General features: G+C 31.3%; 2 protein-coding genes across 3 annotated transcripts in view; both read right to left on the minus strand.

Moving 5' to 3' along the window:
- LOC117683825 (uncharacterized) overlaps nt 1–17462 on the minus strand; it is a 33055-nt gene that overhangs the window by 2972 nt on the left and 12621 nt on the right. Inside the window, exon 7 of one of the 2 annotated variants that reach the window (XM_034453750.2) lies at nt 13403–15529. The exons of the other annotated variant lie outside the window; for it this stretch is intronic. Coding sequence (XP_034309641.2) covers nt 15293–15529 — 237 coding nt within the window. The 3' untranslated portion in view covers nt 13403–15292. Of the gene's footprint in view, nt 1–13402; nt 15530–17462 lie in introns of those variants that run through there. 2 annotated transcript variants of the gene reach the window in all.
- On the minus strand, nt 4312–7896 carry LOC136269594 (uncharacterized). The gene is made up of 4 exons (XM_066073433.1): nt 7722–7896; nt 5987–6140; nt 4995–5227; nt 4312–4472 (listed from the first exon to the last, which is right to left on the minus strand). The coding sequence occupies exons 1-4, from the start codon at nt 7774–7776 to the stop codon at nt 4312–4314; spliced, it is 603 nt and encodes a 200-aa protein (XP_065929505.1). The 5' UTR covers nt 7777–7896.

The raw sequence follows: 17462 nt of genomic DNA on the forward strand, positions 1-17462 counted from the left end.
TTATCTTCATCAATTGGTGGATAAAATGTGCCCTAGAAATAAATTTGACAATATAAAAAAATGGTTTTGTTTCCTGCTGTTGCAACAATTAACATACTTCGTAGAGATCCCCCCTAAGGGGTTTTTTTTTTATCCGCGCCTGACCTAGTAATAGCATCAATAGTGGAGCAGACTATACTATTTTATGCAGAGTGTTCCTCGAAAATGGCTCGATATCCTTAGTTTTTATGCAAAACAGGCACCCATTATTTTTTTTAAAAAAATGGTATTGCACACAACAAGCAAAAACATTTCTATGCATGGTTTTATTAAGCAACCCAATATTTATATTTATAATTAAACCACTCTACAAGTGTTTGAACACGAACGATAACTATGTTCTGAATATCATTGTTTAATTTAAATAATTGCTAAATGGTGAAATAAAACATACATCTTGATAGATTTTCACGTTTTAACATAAATTAAAGTTTGGAATGTTATGAAAGAACGACCAGTACTTATGTATTTTGAGAATATTATCCAAACACTCGGTGAAGTCTCGTGAACTTTCATTCGAGCACCTCTTGGTTTATTATATACTTAGCAACGATAAAGAAAACATTCAGAACACATTTGCAGGGTGTGTAACATCAAAGAAATGTTGTGAATTCTGATATATTCTTTCTGCTGTTGAAAGATTCCATAAAAGTGCTAGCGTTAAAATGGACTCGGAAAATGATAGAACCTCAATATTTGAAAAAGAAATTGCATTGAACTTGAAAACTGCTATTAGCGTGTCCCAATAGATAAGTGCGAGATTGTAGCAGTGTCGGATAGATGCAAAGAGGAAACAAAAGACAATGAGAAACTTTCTCAGGAAAAACTGTTCAAAACTACAAAAACAGTTTGCACATTCATTGAACGAGAAGCGTGTAGCTCCTTAAAAAATCCCCAAAACTGGAAGGAAGAATACCATAGAACATTACCAGACATTTATCGTAAGTGTAGAATTTGAAAAATGTTCGCAAAAACCCCTCCAAGACTACTGGTAGGTCTGCCCCTAGCGATATCGTTCAATAAAAATAGTTGCAATGTACTTGAAAATGTAGAATGACAAATGAATTTGGCACATCACTGAAATGTGGTCTCGATACACCATATTTGTGTTTATCAATAGAAAAAAGCTAAATGAAGTAATAAATGCTTTAATGACAAATTGGATAAGGGTATTTGGGTTAATAAGGGGTCGGAGGAAATAAGAGAAGTAATGTTTATTCTTAATGTCCACACTTGCACTACAATAGTAATAAGTCCTTTCCAGAGAGGATTTGTGGGAAAGGGCCCATGCAGTCACTGATAATATATTAATCAAGCTTGAAGAAGAATACGGAAAGAAAGACTGTCGGGTTATACTTTTTGGCAAATATGGCAGGCCGTTTTCGTCAGATGAGGAATGGATTCAGCAGCCATGAACTTGTTTTTAAAAGCAATCCTAATCCACCTAAAACATTTATCATGACTGAGATGCTACCAGCACTTGAGGGTACCACTACCATTGGGCTTTGCTAAACATCTAAATGCCTTACATTCTACTAGAAAGCCTAACATTCAGACAGAAGTTTAAGAGAGAATACGGCGTGCACTATGGAGCAAAATTAGAGAATTCGAGCGAGTTTTCAATAATGGTGACAATGTATTATACAAACGATAAAGGAGAGAAAGATGACTAGGGCCGGAAAAAGTTGTTTTCCGAGACTGTAAAGTCGTTTTGTACGTCATCTCTCAGTGATTTTGTTCGCGTATTACCAAACAAACTTTGTAAAATCGACATCATTACTTTCAGAATAAAATCAAAGGCCGGAACGGCCACAAAGGCGTCGAGCTGACATTTTCTTTTATATAGAATGATATCAATAATTTGAATTTCTGTACTAATATATATGGTCGTTTATCAAAAAATTTTGGAATAAAAAAGGAAATAAATTACGTTTTGTGCTGTTTCAAAAACAATAATCAGTATATTTCGTTATAAAATAGGTAGGCATAGTGATGAGTTTATAATACAATAACTCATCATGGTTACAAAAATCGAAGAAATTTCAAAGTTAAAAAAAAATTATTATTTTCTTTCTGCTTTAAAAAGTCTTTGCACATTTCACAGGCTCATAATTTGAATACATTAACAGTGTGTCCCTAATTGTAATAATAAAATTTCAATTCCTGTTTGAAACAAAATTACCTATGCTATGGTTGTTTACAAACAAATCCACAACACGTGCTATCTAAAATGCTCGACCAAACCAACTGCATTATCGTGTTTATTAATATTTGCAACAAAATCTCTAGATAAGTTTATCGCTTACAATTTTTTTGGAGACCATGCCCGATAACAAATACATTTACATATCAAATTTTATTTCTATCGGGCACAGTCTCCAATCAAAATGTAAGCGATAAACTTAAATAATATTTTAGTGAATGTTTACATTGCACCTTATTGTATTCATCCGCCATTTCTTGATTAAGCAAATTTATACTAATGCAATGAGTTGTCAATAACCAGGGAGATAAAGTTGTTTTTTTGTACACAATTTAGTTGAATAAAAGGAATAAAAATCTAGTAATACGTTTAATACTTCAAGGAACTTATTTTTTTATGCGCATTAAAAAGGCGGTGCAGTGCATGAATTTTTGGACGATTGCCAATCCAGACGATCGCTAGAAGGCTGCCGAGCATTAGCTCGACGCCTTAAAAATGAATAGAGAAAGGCATCTACTTAAGGCAAACAATGCAATGTCCGTACGGATACCCATCCAGATGAATATAGAAACAAACTTTCAGAAATTATAGCCAAGAAGGAAATTGCCAGAGACATAAACAACCTTTTAGGAAATGTTCATCTGAAAGCAAACGATAACGAACTAAATTCAGAAGAACAATGGAGAAAAGGAACAGGCAACAATAGAAACTGTTACAACATTCAAAATGACGAAAGTGAGGAGAGAAAATGTGTTGATTTGAGTAGACTCCCATGGGAAAATGCTGATACTCATAACTTGTCCATAAACAAGAGGTCTACATTAGTGACATCATTGAGAGCGAAATGAAACAAAAGATCATAAAAGCAGCTAAAGAAGTGGAGTAACAGAAACATTTCATAAATTCCATGCAGATGAATAAGTTACAGACACATGGAAATGTTCAAAAATGTCATTTAGTTCATGAGTTTGTAGTTCAAAGACTGCAGTATCTAATTTGAATAATCCTATCGCCAAGTCTTACAAGTTTCTCCTTCAAAATCATGTAGAACTGTCTAGCTCCATCCTTCAATCCGCACAGATTGTGTCGAAGTTACCATGTACTACCTAGTGAAGACTCCATTTCAATAGGAGGGCTGACACAAACATCAAGGCACAGTTGTAGAAAATCAGACTTGATATCTGTAGTATTAGTGGCTCATTATTTATGTTCTGCGATGTTGAGCAAGGTCCGCATTGTCATAGTAATGCTTATTTAAGGGCTATTACGTTGTATCATGTCTTCATTTTTGAACCTCTTCAGCAAGCCTTGCTTTCACTTTGCCTTCTTTGAAAATAATTGTGTGAAAGGTTATCATCACAGTAATGTCATAATGCAAATATGACGTTATAAATCTTGGCTTTTTATGAGAAATTAATGTTTTAGAGCAAAATATGGATGTTTTCCGATGGTTTTTCGACTTGGAAACATCGAGTGCATGCTTGCTCAAGTACCAATTTAAATTATGTATAATTCAATGAACAAAAAAATATGTAAAAGTCGTACTTTTGCAGACCTGCACTCTTTTCATTTGTTTGCAAAATTACGAGAATTATCCCATTTAGGTGACGTCATTGATAAACAGCTAATGAACAACTAATATCAAGATCAAGTGTTTTCTTTTCTTCATACTCGTATATAGCAACGTTTTATGCTCTATACTGACAAGGTGTTTAAGACCCTCCACTCACCACTCATTCTGTATGGTTTACTAGTCTAAAATTAGGTAGCGTTATCACCTAATATATTGATATTCAAAAGAAGGCATTACTTTCCTCGCAGGAAAATATTCTTTTTGGTTTGAAATTTGATATCTTTGTTAAGTGATCTAAGTCAGAATTTTAATTTACAGCATAAAAGTTACTTTTATAGGTAAACAATAAAAATCTAAATAATTTAGATTCAAAATTTTGAACAGTTTTCTATATCGTGTTTATACAGAGCACTTCTAAGATGATATATGTAGTATCCAGAAATGACCATGATCATCCAATTAACATTTTTCTTGTTTATAGGACAGATGTATATAATTATACGAATTCTACGTACGCTATTGCCCGTTTCACGTTGATGAATTGACTAGCGGCAGTGTGGGCGTCCAGGTTTGGTAAGGAGGCAAGTTTCATGTTGTTTGCCTCACAACCTGACTTTGCTGTACCCCACGTTACAGAGGATGTCTCTATGTGGAATCCTTATTTAAAAAGATAATACAAAAAAAAAACAAATTTATTCTCTATAACTGCACATTCTAGCACCGGGTTGCATATTTTCAGGGTTGTTTTCTTCATCATTTATATGTTTTTACCTACTTGCACCGTTTTCCTTATTCATTAAGGTCAGATGCAACCTATCTTTCATTTTTTCTATTTTTTCCTATCTCCAAAATGTGCAAATTTCCATTAAATAATTCCATACTTATATTTTCATGTTACATGATACCTTTTTATTTGATACCTTTTTATTTAGATACAAAGTGTTCAGTTGAAAATATTTAACATGACTTTATTTATAAGCATTCAAATGCATTTTTCTTGCTATTTAAAGGAAAATTCTAAATATTCTAGCTCCGAAAAGAGCCTGGAAATGTACCCTGAATTTTGGGGGTGAATATTTCACTGCAGTATACAGTAAAAGTACAAGCAATAATAAATACTTTACTGAGTTTATTAAATAGCAACACTAAAATATAGCAATAATGCAGTTACGCACGTACCTTCACATAGAAAATCCTTAGTTTGGTTGCAAGCATCGGGTTTGAACAACAACCCTGGTCCCCAGTCCAGTCTGATGCAGGTCTTGCTTAGATCATCAGCTGGAGTGGTTTCATCCCTCCAGGGATGTGTCCCGAAACTGGCATACGCCAAGGGATTGCCATCAATCCATTTGTATGTATGTGTTGTTGCCGATAAGTCGCGCTCCAAGCCAATCCAAGGATGGTCACCCTTGCTAGTAAAAGATACAATACCGCACATAAATTGGCTGTCATTATTTATCGGGTGACGTTTAATAGGAGGTGCATCTTCACCAGCCAAAAGTGTCTGATCAGAAACCATACAAGTAGTTCCACTCAAAAAAAAAAATTACCAATCAGATCTGCCTTCAAATTTTGAATGTTATATTTTTGGCAATTCACTATTAATTAGAAATAAAAAAAATAAATATTTTAGTTTCTTATATTTTTTACAGGGCTTTTTGAATGAAGGACGTCAACGTAGTATTTCTAATTCTACATAAATGATGTATAAGAAATGTCCTTCACTATCTAGCTCTCTTGAGGTTGTATTGGGCATCTTTATGCTATATACGTACTTCTTAAAAAAGTAAACAATAAAATCAAGTAAAATTTCATAACTTTTATTCTCTCTCAAAGTTGCTAACTAACAGCAAAGCGCATAGATTTAGAGCATTTAATGCGAATTTGTAAGTCATCAGTTTGAATCCCACAAATGATTTTATAATTTTCATCTTTCCAAAAAATTGAAACATACTTTTGTTCAAATAATATTAAATTTGAAAACTCTAAACAGGTGAAAGTATTATTAATATTGATATTATAATGTACTTTGATCCACATTAATATATCGACAGATGTCCAATATTACCTTTAATAATGGCTTTTTCTGGCATGGTTAAACGAGTAGAAGCAAGAAAGTGTTTTAATATTCAACGCAAGTTCCCTTTTTTTCCCAAAATGCGCTAACTTACCCCCAGAGTCCGTGATATTTTTGTAAGAAAGCCCTCGCTTCCTCGTACTCCGCCAGGGTTTCTAGCACAGCCAATCGTAAACCAATAGACTGACAGAAGGATTGGGCGGCCACCTGGGTGACTCCAGTATTTTTTCCATAGTAAAATCCAGAGACTGCAAATTTGTGTATGTTATTAATTATAATTAATGGATTAAACGAACTTCCGCAATTGTTTTGTTTAAGTAGTTTGAAAATTATTGAGACAACCTACAAATTTTCCTAAGTGGTGGAAAATTGGCATAACTATTGTATTAACAAACCCAATAATAATTAAACAAAGAAGCACATATATTTTTAAAAGAACATTATGTTCTCCTTCGTTTCACTCATCCGAACATAAAGTATTTCTATTCTAAGTATTTTATAAATAACAACAACACAGGTGTTAGAGTGAGTGAGCTATCAACCAGTTTATTCGCCGTAATATACAATCAGCACGCGACTTTAATAGCGATGAACTGGAATTAGGCCCTATAATTGTATATTTCCAAATATATCTACAAAATTCAATGTAAATTTTTTATATGAGTACATATCAAGTATACTTCATCATAGGTACATGTTCCTATAAACAAAAAAACAAAAAAATCGTAATCGAAAGGGTTGATTGCTCTTCGATGACCTGTCTATACCTGATCGGTTCTATCTATACTACAGCCAAACAACTACTTGTATAACTGCGCTAACAGAAGTAGTCCGTAAAAAATACAACTTACAGAAATTTATTTATCCATTTAATTTGTTCATTGTGTATGCTTCGGGTCAATAAACTTTAGCAAGTTTATTAGCTTACAAAAAATTATCTAATTATCAAGATATTATCCAATAACTTCATGGACTATTTTTTTTTACATTGATAAAATTTATGTTGGTTAATGTATGTTCTGGTGAATTTAAAAGGGCGTATCTATTTTGCAAAGGGTTAAGGATTACATTACCTCAGAATGAAAATATATCGTGTGTTATAGACCTTCATGGTATTGGGGTTTTTTTTACTTTCAAAAAACGCAGTTCAATGACCAATTTTTTTTTAAGTTAATTGCCATATTTTTTTTTCGGAAAATTTTAACAAAAATCCCTAAAAATTTAAACTATGATTAAAATTGTTAATAATAAAAACAGATTGCTCAACACTTTTAAAAATGAAATGCAGTTTATTAATGACAGTGACACTTAAATGCTACAAAGCAATAAGTTTTCATAAAGGTTTTATATATTTGAAAGAAAACGAAATTCCTAGAGCAAAAATACAAAAATTTTGGAGAAAACATAAAAAGTTTAGCACTTTTCAACAAACTGCCACTGGGTCCTATTATAGAAAAAAGTGCCTACTTCCGAGACGACCCCTAAGACATAGGGGTGATAAGTATATTATTTTTTGATCTTGAAATAATTTGTGTAGTAGTACAACTACATGCAAGAGATTTCACCAAAGAGTCTAAAGTAGAAATAGTTAGACTGGGTCTCGTTTAAAGAATAATGATAAACAAAACAACGAAAGTCGTATGTGATTTTTTTTTTGATTTAAAACGACTCAACACTATGTGCTATGTGATTCTTAAATACCTTTTCTAAATTAAAAGACTTGGGTTGAATTTTCATTATTATTTTTAATGTTCTAAAAGGTAAAGAAAAGGAATCTAAACAAAATAAGGTATCGGTAATATAATTTTTTTCATTTTAAAACAACTCACCATTCTGAGTTCCCAACAGGCCAAACACAAGGATATATAGTTGGAACTCCCACATGATAATTCCTTTTTTTGCAGTCTTACGAAATCACACAAAATAACCTAAAGCTAGTTTAATTTTTTCTCCTGTGTTCCTGCATTTGAAACCAGAAAAAAAACGAGCTGAACTCAGATGAGAAATGAAAAATTCACATTAAGTTTCGGTCTAATATTCATTTTTTTTTTTTAAATTGATTTTCTCTACTTTCATTTATGTTTAGAGGACAATTAAAAGCAAATTTTATAAACAAAAGAAAGTTAAATTCTTTTATATTTTGATTTTTTGTGAGAACAATTTAAACAGAAGACTCAGACAATTTTGCGGTTGTGTTTACTTTCATGCACTTAACCGTGTTGGGTATTCTTTTTTTTTTTTTAAAATCGAAACAAAAAATTGTATTATTTCAGAGCCAGCTGGTAGCTACTCACGCCTTTTCAATGACTTATAAAGACGATGATGATCTTCTTTGGAAATGCATTTTTGGACTAAATTTAAGACAAGAGTTTTCGATTGTGTTCCACTGTTCGTAAAATTGTTTATGTCAATAAATGAGAATTGACTGTTCACAAAACGAAATACATGTTTACTCGTTAAACTAAAAATCTCTATCTGGGTATATTCAAACCCACTTGTTTAAAAAGTCTTTATCAGTGTATAGACCTGCAGTTTAAAAGTACTAGGTTTCCTTCAGTGGTATGTATGTTTTCAGGGAAGGGTGTGTTTTAATTAACTGGAATTGTTGCATTCAAAAATTTGTTTCTTTTTTTATTTATTATTCCACAAACTTGTCTAAGTAAATATATAGAAATGGGTATCGTACGATTTTAAGTTTAGGGGCCGATATAGCACCCTTGACAAGGGCCGAGACAGAGATAATAATCAAAGAAAATATAATACATGTACTTTGTAGATTTACTGCATATATTAGACAGTCCAATTTTCTGGATGATGTCTCACCGAGTCCAAAACAGGAGCATTTGGCCATTATTATTAAGGATAATGGGTAGTTATCCCATCAGATAATGTACCTTAAACTTTTGATTGGATTTGAACATATTTTATTGTACACATATATATAAGATACATATACAAATGGTTCGGACACAAGTTCCGACAACTTACTAGGTCTTTACCATCTTAAACTTTTAGACATACATTGCTAAGCTTTAGACTATTATTCCGTAAAGAAAATTTCCATAAATTTTAGTTTTAAATTTGAGTGTTCCCTTCGATTTTTATACAGAACTCTTCTTCAAAAGGAGTCTAAATGCAAAATTTAAACAAGAGGCCCATGGGCCACATCGCTCATTACATTAATGAATGTAATGCTAAAACATTAACAGTATTAAACTTAGTATGTTTACATAACTCAGCTGGCGTAAAACTTATACGAGATGAGTTACCTAAATTTTGAGATATGGCGTCTTTAATCGTTTTAAAGTATTTTTCAATATTTTTGTAATGTGTGCCATACAGTTATCCAAATGAAAAAGTAAGATAAAACCATGCAACAGAAAATATGCAAAATCGTGTCCACTAACACGTAGAATCTTAACTTTAAATAGCATAGTACTGGCAAAAAAAGATTTCAGTAAAAACAAAATCTGAAAATTTTAGTCAAAATTTCCTCAGTTTTGCTAAAAGACCAACTTTGTTTGAGTCTAATTGCATAATATAGTAAAGATATCGAATGTTGTCAATAATTATTAATTTCATTAATATTTTTTGTGTTTAGAACAAATTTAACTCATGACGTTGAGTTAACAACGTCCTAAAAATAGATCGAATGTCTCACAAATTTCCTCATACATGTACATTAAGATCTCTTTCTAAGAAGGTTATACATGTATAGTCTAAAAATTACCTACAACTATCCAGCCCTCTTATATTTCATTTACTTAACTTCCGTATGCATTATGCCCTCTTATCAACTATTAAATAACCTGTATACATGTACCAGCAATTATATGTGCATGCATTATATGTATGTTAATGTTATGTACAATTTTATGATATTTGAGAATGTAATTTTTTGTGTAAGGGCGGTTTATCTGGTCAAATATTTTACTTGTATTTATTTTCTTTGCTTTCAAAAGTTGAACAATTTTTTAGTATTTCTCAGGGTCTGAATTTGAATACTGTTAAGGAAACTTTTGTTTGGTTCAAGAGTGGTATCCTTCAAAAGTAATTTAAATTCGTTTAAATCAAAATTTGTACAAATATTTATTTTGATCATTCTCCACTTTTGTAAAGGACAATACCCTTGACAATATATTTGTGTTTTATTTTAAATTTACATTATATTTTGCTTGAAACCCATGTACTATATCAATGGTTTAAATAGTAAGTAAACCAAAAAATTAAGGAAAGACTTAGAGATGGAAAAATGCATAAAGGAAATTACCTTTCAAAATGATAGATATTTAATTAGTCACATTCTATAAATTTCATTTAGCGATCAACGCTAATTTACTAAAAATTAATAAAGTTTTAAGGTTCATCCAAACCTTTATGAACATGTTTGCATTTAAGCCCAAACTTCTATACTTCCTTCGGATAAAGAATTCAAGCATGCAAGAACTGGGGACCTTCGTGTCAATATTCTGAACTCTCAGATATGACACCTAGTAATTGCAAAATTGCTACATTTTGACGTGATTGTAAAACAAGTTAAAAGTTTGGGGTGTCGAGGAGTAGATTTTTTTTTATCCGGAATTTTTTAAATCAAGAAAGATTATCATTGGTTTAAGTTAAATGTTTATTAGCAGTAACGTTTATTTGTTGCAAAATTGTGATTTTGTGTATGTGATTGGGTAAAATACTAAAATTGCTCTTACGCGTCATTGTTCTCCAGTATTTTAAACTATGCATATTTAAAAATGACGAAACACATAGTGGTGAGTTGTTTTAAATAAAAATCACATGACCTCTTTTGTCGTATTGTATTTTTTTTTTACGTAATTATACTGTTCATTTATTCGAGGCCGCAATGGATTTTAAAATAAGACTTTATTGACAGAGCATAAGGAAAAACTTATAAGCATTGTAAAATGGTTATTTTGATAAAAATTATTTTTATAAGCCAATGAATATCTCAATATGACAATTTTAAGAGAAAAAAAACTTTGACATACAAAGCTACGGAGTAAAAATTTTTTATTTTTCATTTCGAGGATTTAACAAAGGTTTTAGATATTTGAAAGTAAACGAAATCCCTAGTGCAGAAATACAAAAATTTTGGAGAAAACATAAAAAGTTTAGCACTTTTCAATAAACTGCCACTGGGTCCTATTATACATGTCTACTTTCGTTACGAACCCTCGGAAATCGGGGTGATAAATATATTATTTTTTGATGTTGAAATAATTTGTATAGTAGTAAAACTACATGCAAGAAATTTCAGCAAATTATCTAAAGTAAAAATAGTTAAACTGGGCCTCGTTTAAAGAATAATGATAAACATTTTTTTTTTAAATCTAAAACAACCCAACATTATGTGCTATATAATTCTTAAATATCTTTTCTTAATTAAAAGACTTGGTTGAATTGTCATTATTATTTTTAATATTCGAAAAAGTAAAGAAAAGGAAACGACACAAAATAAGGTACCGGTAATATAGTTTTTTTTCTCAAATTTTAAACAACTCACCATTGCGAGTTCTCAACAGGCTAAACACAAGGATATATAGTTGGAATTCCCACATGATTATTCCTTTTTTGCAGTCTTACAGATTCAAACCAAATAACTTAAAGCTAGTTTGATTTTTTTTCTCATGTATTGCATTTGAAACCCGATTTGAACTCGGATGAGAAATGAAAATTTCACATGAAGTTTCGGTCTAATATTCATTTTTTTTTAAATTGATTTTCTCTACTTTCATTTATGTTTAGAGGACAATTAAAAGCAAATTTTATAAACAAAAGAAAGTTAAATTCTTTTATATTTTGATTTTTTGTGAGAACTATTTAAACAGAAGACTATTTTGCGGCTGTGTTTACTTTCATGCACTTAACCGTATTGGGTTTTCTTTTCTTTTTTTAAATCGAAACAAAAAAATTGTATTATATCAGAGCCAGCTGGTAGCTACTCACGCCTTTTCAATGACTTATAAAGACGATGATGATCTTCTTTGGAAATGCATTTTTGGACTAAATTTAAGACAAGAGTTTTCGATTGTGTCCCACTGTTCGTAAAATTGTTTAAGTCAATAAATGAGAGTTTACTGTTCACAAAACGAAATACATGTTTACTCGTTAAACTAAAAATCTCTATCTGGGTATATTCAAACCCACTTGTTTAAAAAGTCTTTATCAGTGTATAGACCTGCAATTAAAAGTACTAGGTTTCCTTCAGTAGTATGTATGTTTTCGGGGAAGGGTGTGTTTTAAACTTAACTTTAAACTTAAACTTTTAGACATGCTTCGTTAAGCTTTAGACTATTATTCCGTAAAGAAAAATTCCATAAATGTTAGTTTGAAATTTGAGTGTTCCCTTCGATTTTTATATAGAACTCTTCTTCAAAAGGAGATCAATACAGTCTAAAAATGTCCACGACCATCGATCACTCGTGATACCCTTGTTCATGACCGTTATCATTGCTGCCTTTATTCGTAATACTTGTCAATACTTAAGAACACATTTTCAATGAATCATAACTGGTGACTCACTTAATTATGTAATATGCGTCAGTATATGTATCACGAAGCTTACCAGATAAGTTGAAAAAATCTTAAAATGTTTAAGAATTTAAGTTTTGTAGATTTTCAAAATACTTTTATACAGAGCTTTTTTTTCCAGAAGAAGGAATTTTTAAAAAAAATGATCCTGGTCATCCAGCTCAGCTCTTAATAAGGCAGAACATACTGAATAAATGTTTTTCACCGTCGTCTACATTTGTGGAACGCCATTCATTGCATTCTGAAATACTTGAAACTTTGATCTCACTTGAGTTTAGACATGAGTCCCCAAAGTTTGGACTAGACATGAGACCTATATATTTCTTTTTTATTTTTTTTTTGGAGAAGTTGTTCTGGAAGGAGCTTTTAGACACATTGATGTGAAGCAAAAATTGAAAGTGTTTAAAACCTTACATGCAAAAGTCCAGTTTGGACTTGCTTTGCTGCGGGAAAATAAAACTAGAACTGAATATGAAAATATGACCATTCCATTTCAAGAGAAAAATCCTGGCTGCATTTAACAGTCACAACAATTCATTATCAAAGAGCAATTACAGCAATGGCCGTGACTATCAGTCAAACCGTTCTTGCACACGTATTCGGAAACACGTCTTCCTGTCAAGATTCCAAACTACGTACCTGGAGCAACTGTAATTTATAACTTAAGTCCCTCTCTTCAATCAAGATTCCCTGTAGCTAGAGGAAAAACTGGCACATACCTTGATGATAGCTTCTGCTCGCGCCAGACATGAGCTTTTTAATGATGATTTTTAAGCTTTGTAATTTTAATATTGTTAATACACGTATAATTGCTCTTGGTGATGCTACACTCAGTAACACAGTAAATGAAAACTTATTTTCTATGGTTCAACTGGTTTTTTTTTTTAAAAATCTAAACGTTTTTCTTGATTTGCTACAATAATACCTGTTCAGTAGGAACTCGGATCTAGCAAAATTTTGGATATAGCGAAAGTGTTTTTTAGCCCCTGGAAAATTCTTAACAAATCTTTGCATAATTGTACAGTCAAACGAATTCAGATGTAACGAATTTACGGACATAGCAAACTGAGTTTGAGACCCCTAGAGGTTAATAAAGACAAAATTTAACATTTTTTAAACAAATTTCTTTATAGTTTTAGGAAGTCTGCACTACCATTTAACATAAAAGTTTAAATGAATTTATTTTTTCATTATTTATTTAAATATAAATTTATATTCCGATTATTAAAGGTATCAAAAGAATGTAGTTTCATCCTAAGTCTAAATGAGCGAAAATTGTAATCTAGTGAAAGAAAATATGTTTTAGTGAATTTGCTATAGTTAGTATAATTATATGGTTGGTATAATTACGAATTCGTTTTACGGATATAACAAATGAAGGATATAAAGAAGACAGTTTATTGGTCCTAGGACCTCGCTATATCCGATATTTACAGTATACGCTGTATCTTTAAATAGTTTATTTAGTGCCATTTGAAATTTCAGTACTGTATGTGATATTTATCACATCTGTTTTAAATATGTGACCTCTTATTCTGCTCAATAAGGGTTGTCGTTAATTTTGTAAGGGATCATGGCTTAATAATTTATGAAAGTTGTACCCAATCCCATTATGTAAATATACTAAAGCAATAAAATGTGTGCAAATAATCCAAACAAACAACAAATTATGAATCAAAGTATTCATAGATTACAAGCTTTTAAGTATTTAAGCGAAATCCATAAAATAACTCCCAATTATTTTCAGAGTGGCTCTATATAAAACGTGTGTCAAAGACGATATAAACGTGATTAAAAAAGTTATACTCAAACTGATAAAAAAAATAAAGATACACAAAAATTTGGTCCTATAAATTCAAAATGACCATATTAACATTGTAATAAAGACACAATACTGATATAACTTCAAAGTATATTCTAGCGAATTAGATTAATGTTCAATATTAAAGGGGCATGGTCACGATTTTGGTCAGATTCTATTTTTCTGGGGTTATTTACCGGTATTTACAATGTTTTAGGAATGCATTTCTAACGATGATATGAAATTTGAGAGTCAGTTGTTGAGTTATAAGCAAGATACAAAGCTTACAATTCTTTGTCACGTAAACAAGGCGCGTGCCCTGTTTTTTTTAACATTTGTTTAATATACCAGTAAAAAACCCTGTTCGAAGCTGATTTGTCTTAATCTTCTTATTAATTTCAAACATAAATAAACTGTTTCTAACATTTAACACATTCATTTTCACTAAAACTGGAATTTTCACTTCAACATTTAAAATGTAAAAAAAACGTTTTTCTTACATAGCAAACAACTGTAAGTTCTGTAACTCGCTTATAACTTAATGAATGACGCTAACATTTTCGTTGCCTATTAAAAATGCCTTTCTAAGGAATGTTAACATCAAAATCGGAAAAATAAATTTTGACCAAAACCACGTCCCTTTAAAAAGTTTACAATACGCGATACGCCCTCCCCCAATGTATTTTAAATTACTCAATAAAAAGGTAGACCATACACTTCAAGCATTAAAGATTTTATTAAAGCAAGTACTCGCACTCTCCCCCATTGCAACGAATTTAAACGACACTTAAAATGATTTTTGAAGACACACTATTGATAGCAAGTAAATTAGATAATCCATGAAAAAAAAACTACTTGACCCATTTTAAAAGGCAATAATGCGCAGAAATTGTTGCACCTGCCACTTAAAGAAAGCACAACAAGTTGCGTCAAACACAATATTGATAAATGTTAATTATACAAGCTAAATCAACCTATTAAAAGTTCATAAAACGCAAAAACTGTCCTTAGGGAATTGTAATGATTCCATAAAAAGCCTCTCAAGGATGGACTGCTTTAGGCTATATACTGAAGCCCGTGTGGCTTGGCGCTAATAGCAGTGAAAGCCACCTTCTTTCGTTTTTCTTCCTTCTCTTCATCTTCCGAGTCTTCTTGGGTGCGGTAGTCATCCTTTGACCTTATACAGCAGAACCACAGCATGCAGATGACAGCGATGATGAAGGAGAAGACACCAAAACCAATAGCCATTCCTATGAAGCCAAAGCGAGCCGGGGGAGTCGATTTGTCAAATGTCTGAAGATAAGCAAAACAATACCTTAAAGCCGAAGTATTTTTTGTTAGTTTAATTGAGCATACAAAATAATGCTTTCATTATAATACAATTAAATCTTTTAGTTTGTTCAGATTGCTTAACATGCAAACAGGATAAGAAATCTTATTCGAAAAAAAAATGACAGAATTACATTTTCAGAAAAGAATAAAATATGACAAAACCTTTTTTGGAAAAGGAATAAAATATAACAGAATCCCTTTTTCGGAAAGGAACAGCGTATCATGTTTGTGCCATTTACTCTAACGACAGTTATCTCCCTTATCACAAAGATGTGGTGCCTCAATTAACAATACATGCTTTAACCTGGCAATTTACTTGTTTTGTCTCGGACTAGAAAGATGCAACGTCATTAAATAAAACGCGTCAAATGGTTGCTGTCTAAATCTCTTCAGACAACATCAAAAAAATAACATCGTCGACAACAACACACTGTACAACCGCTTTGAATCATTTCTTTCATGTGCCGTATGATACAATCAAAATTAATGTACCTGAACTTGTCGTTCAATTAATACGGTTACAAAGGGTTATGAAACGTTTAAATTTCTTTTTTTTAAAATCCTATATAGTTTTTTGTGTAATTTGTCAAATATACCGAAAATCACAATATTTATCACTATGAAACAAAACTATTTTATAAAAACGTTTAGTCATTACAACTTTTGAATGTATCATTATAGCATGGACAACGGGCGTTGAACGTATCATTTTTAGGGTGTGTTGATAAAATTGAAATATCAGCTACAGAAATGAATAGTAGGAACTTTTGCAAATATGAAATAAAAGCTTAGATAATATGCTATTTTTCTTTTATTGTATTATTTTGATAGCACACGCCATTTTAGTTTTATAAAGGTCAAATGTCAAAGTTTCCATTTTTCTAAAAATTACATCCAAATATGGCTTGACATTTTTTATGTGATAATGTCTGTTAAAAAAAAGAGATTGATGATGAAAGAGCAACTATTTACATGTAACTCTACTTTTAACCAAATATTAAATGTATGAGATTAATAAATGTTTAAGATTGACTATAAAGAAAATTTCTTTCCTCAGTGAACGTCTGCTGTCAAGGTAAACGAACAATTTGGAATGTATCATACGGCATACAAATGAAATGATTCAAAGCGGTTGTATGGTGTGGGAAAAAAACTATGTTAACTTTGTTACTAAGACGGTTTCGCCTCATTTCTTCAGACATTACCTACCCGATAAATTTCCGCAGACATTATCAAATCTAATAAGTTGTATAACACACTTGTAATTTACTCTAGCGAAAGTTACATGTATATCCCTTATTACAGAGACATGGTTTATCAAGAGTGGCCGTTTTTATACTATATTTTCATCTCCTTTTTAGATGTAGAGCGCTGTATTCAGATGTAGAAAAAAATTCAAATTTTAAAGCCAAAATATTAGGATAATCAACTTATTGTACTTATTTATTGTTCATGGCGAAAATAAATCATATCTAAAATAGTAGTGCGCTGTATTCAGATGTAGAAAAAAATTCAAATTTTAAAACCAAAATATTAGGATAATCAACTTGTTGTACTTATTTATTGTTCATGGCGAAAATAAATCGTATCTAAAAATTTAAAGTAGATTTGTTGGTTAATTTGTTGACCATCCAGCCTCCTTAAGGTTTATTAACACGTCATCACAAAATGGCTGACATCTGATCGTAACGACATTTCGTTTTATGAAAAGAATTTTATCGACGTCAACATTTATCTTATTCTATAGCCGAGTAGATATTTAAGTGTCGGGCTTGTGATCCGTACATCCCTATTTCGAATCCAGCTGCAGGAAAGTAAGAGAAGAAGAAAGAAAAAGTAAGAAATTTTTTTAAAGTAAGAAAGTAAGTAAGAAAAGAAAAGTAAGTTTGATTGA

This window comes from Magallana gigas, chromosome 10 (assembly GCF_963853765.1).
Source record: "Magallana gigas chromosome 10, xbMagGiga1.1, whole genome shotgun sequence".
Lineage (NCBI taxonomy): Eukaryota > Metazoa > Mollusca > Bivalvia > Ostreida > Ostreidae > Magallana > Magallana gigas.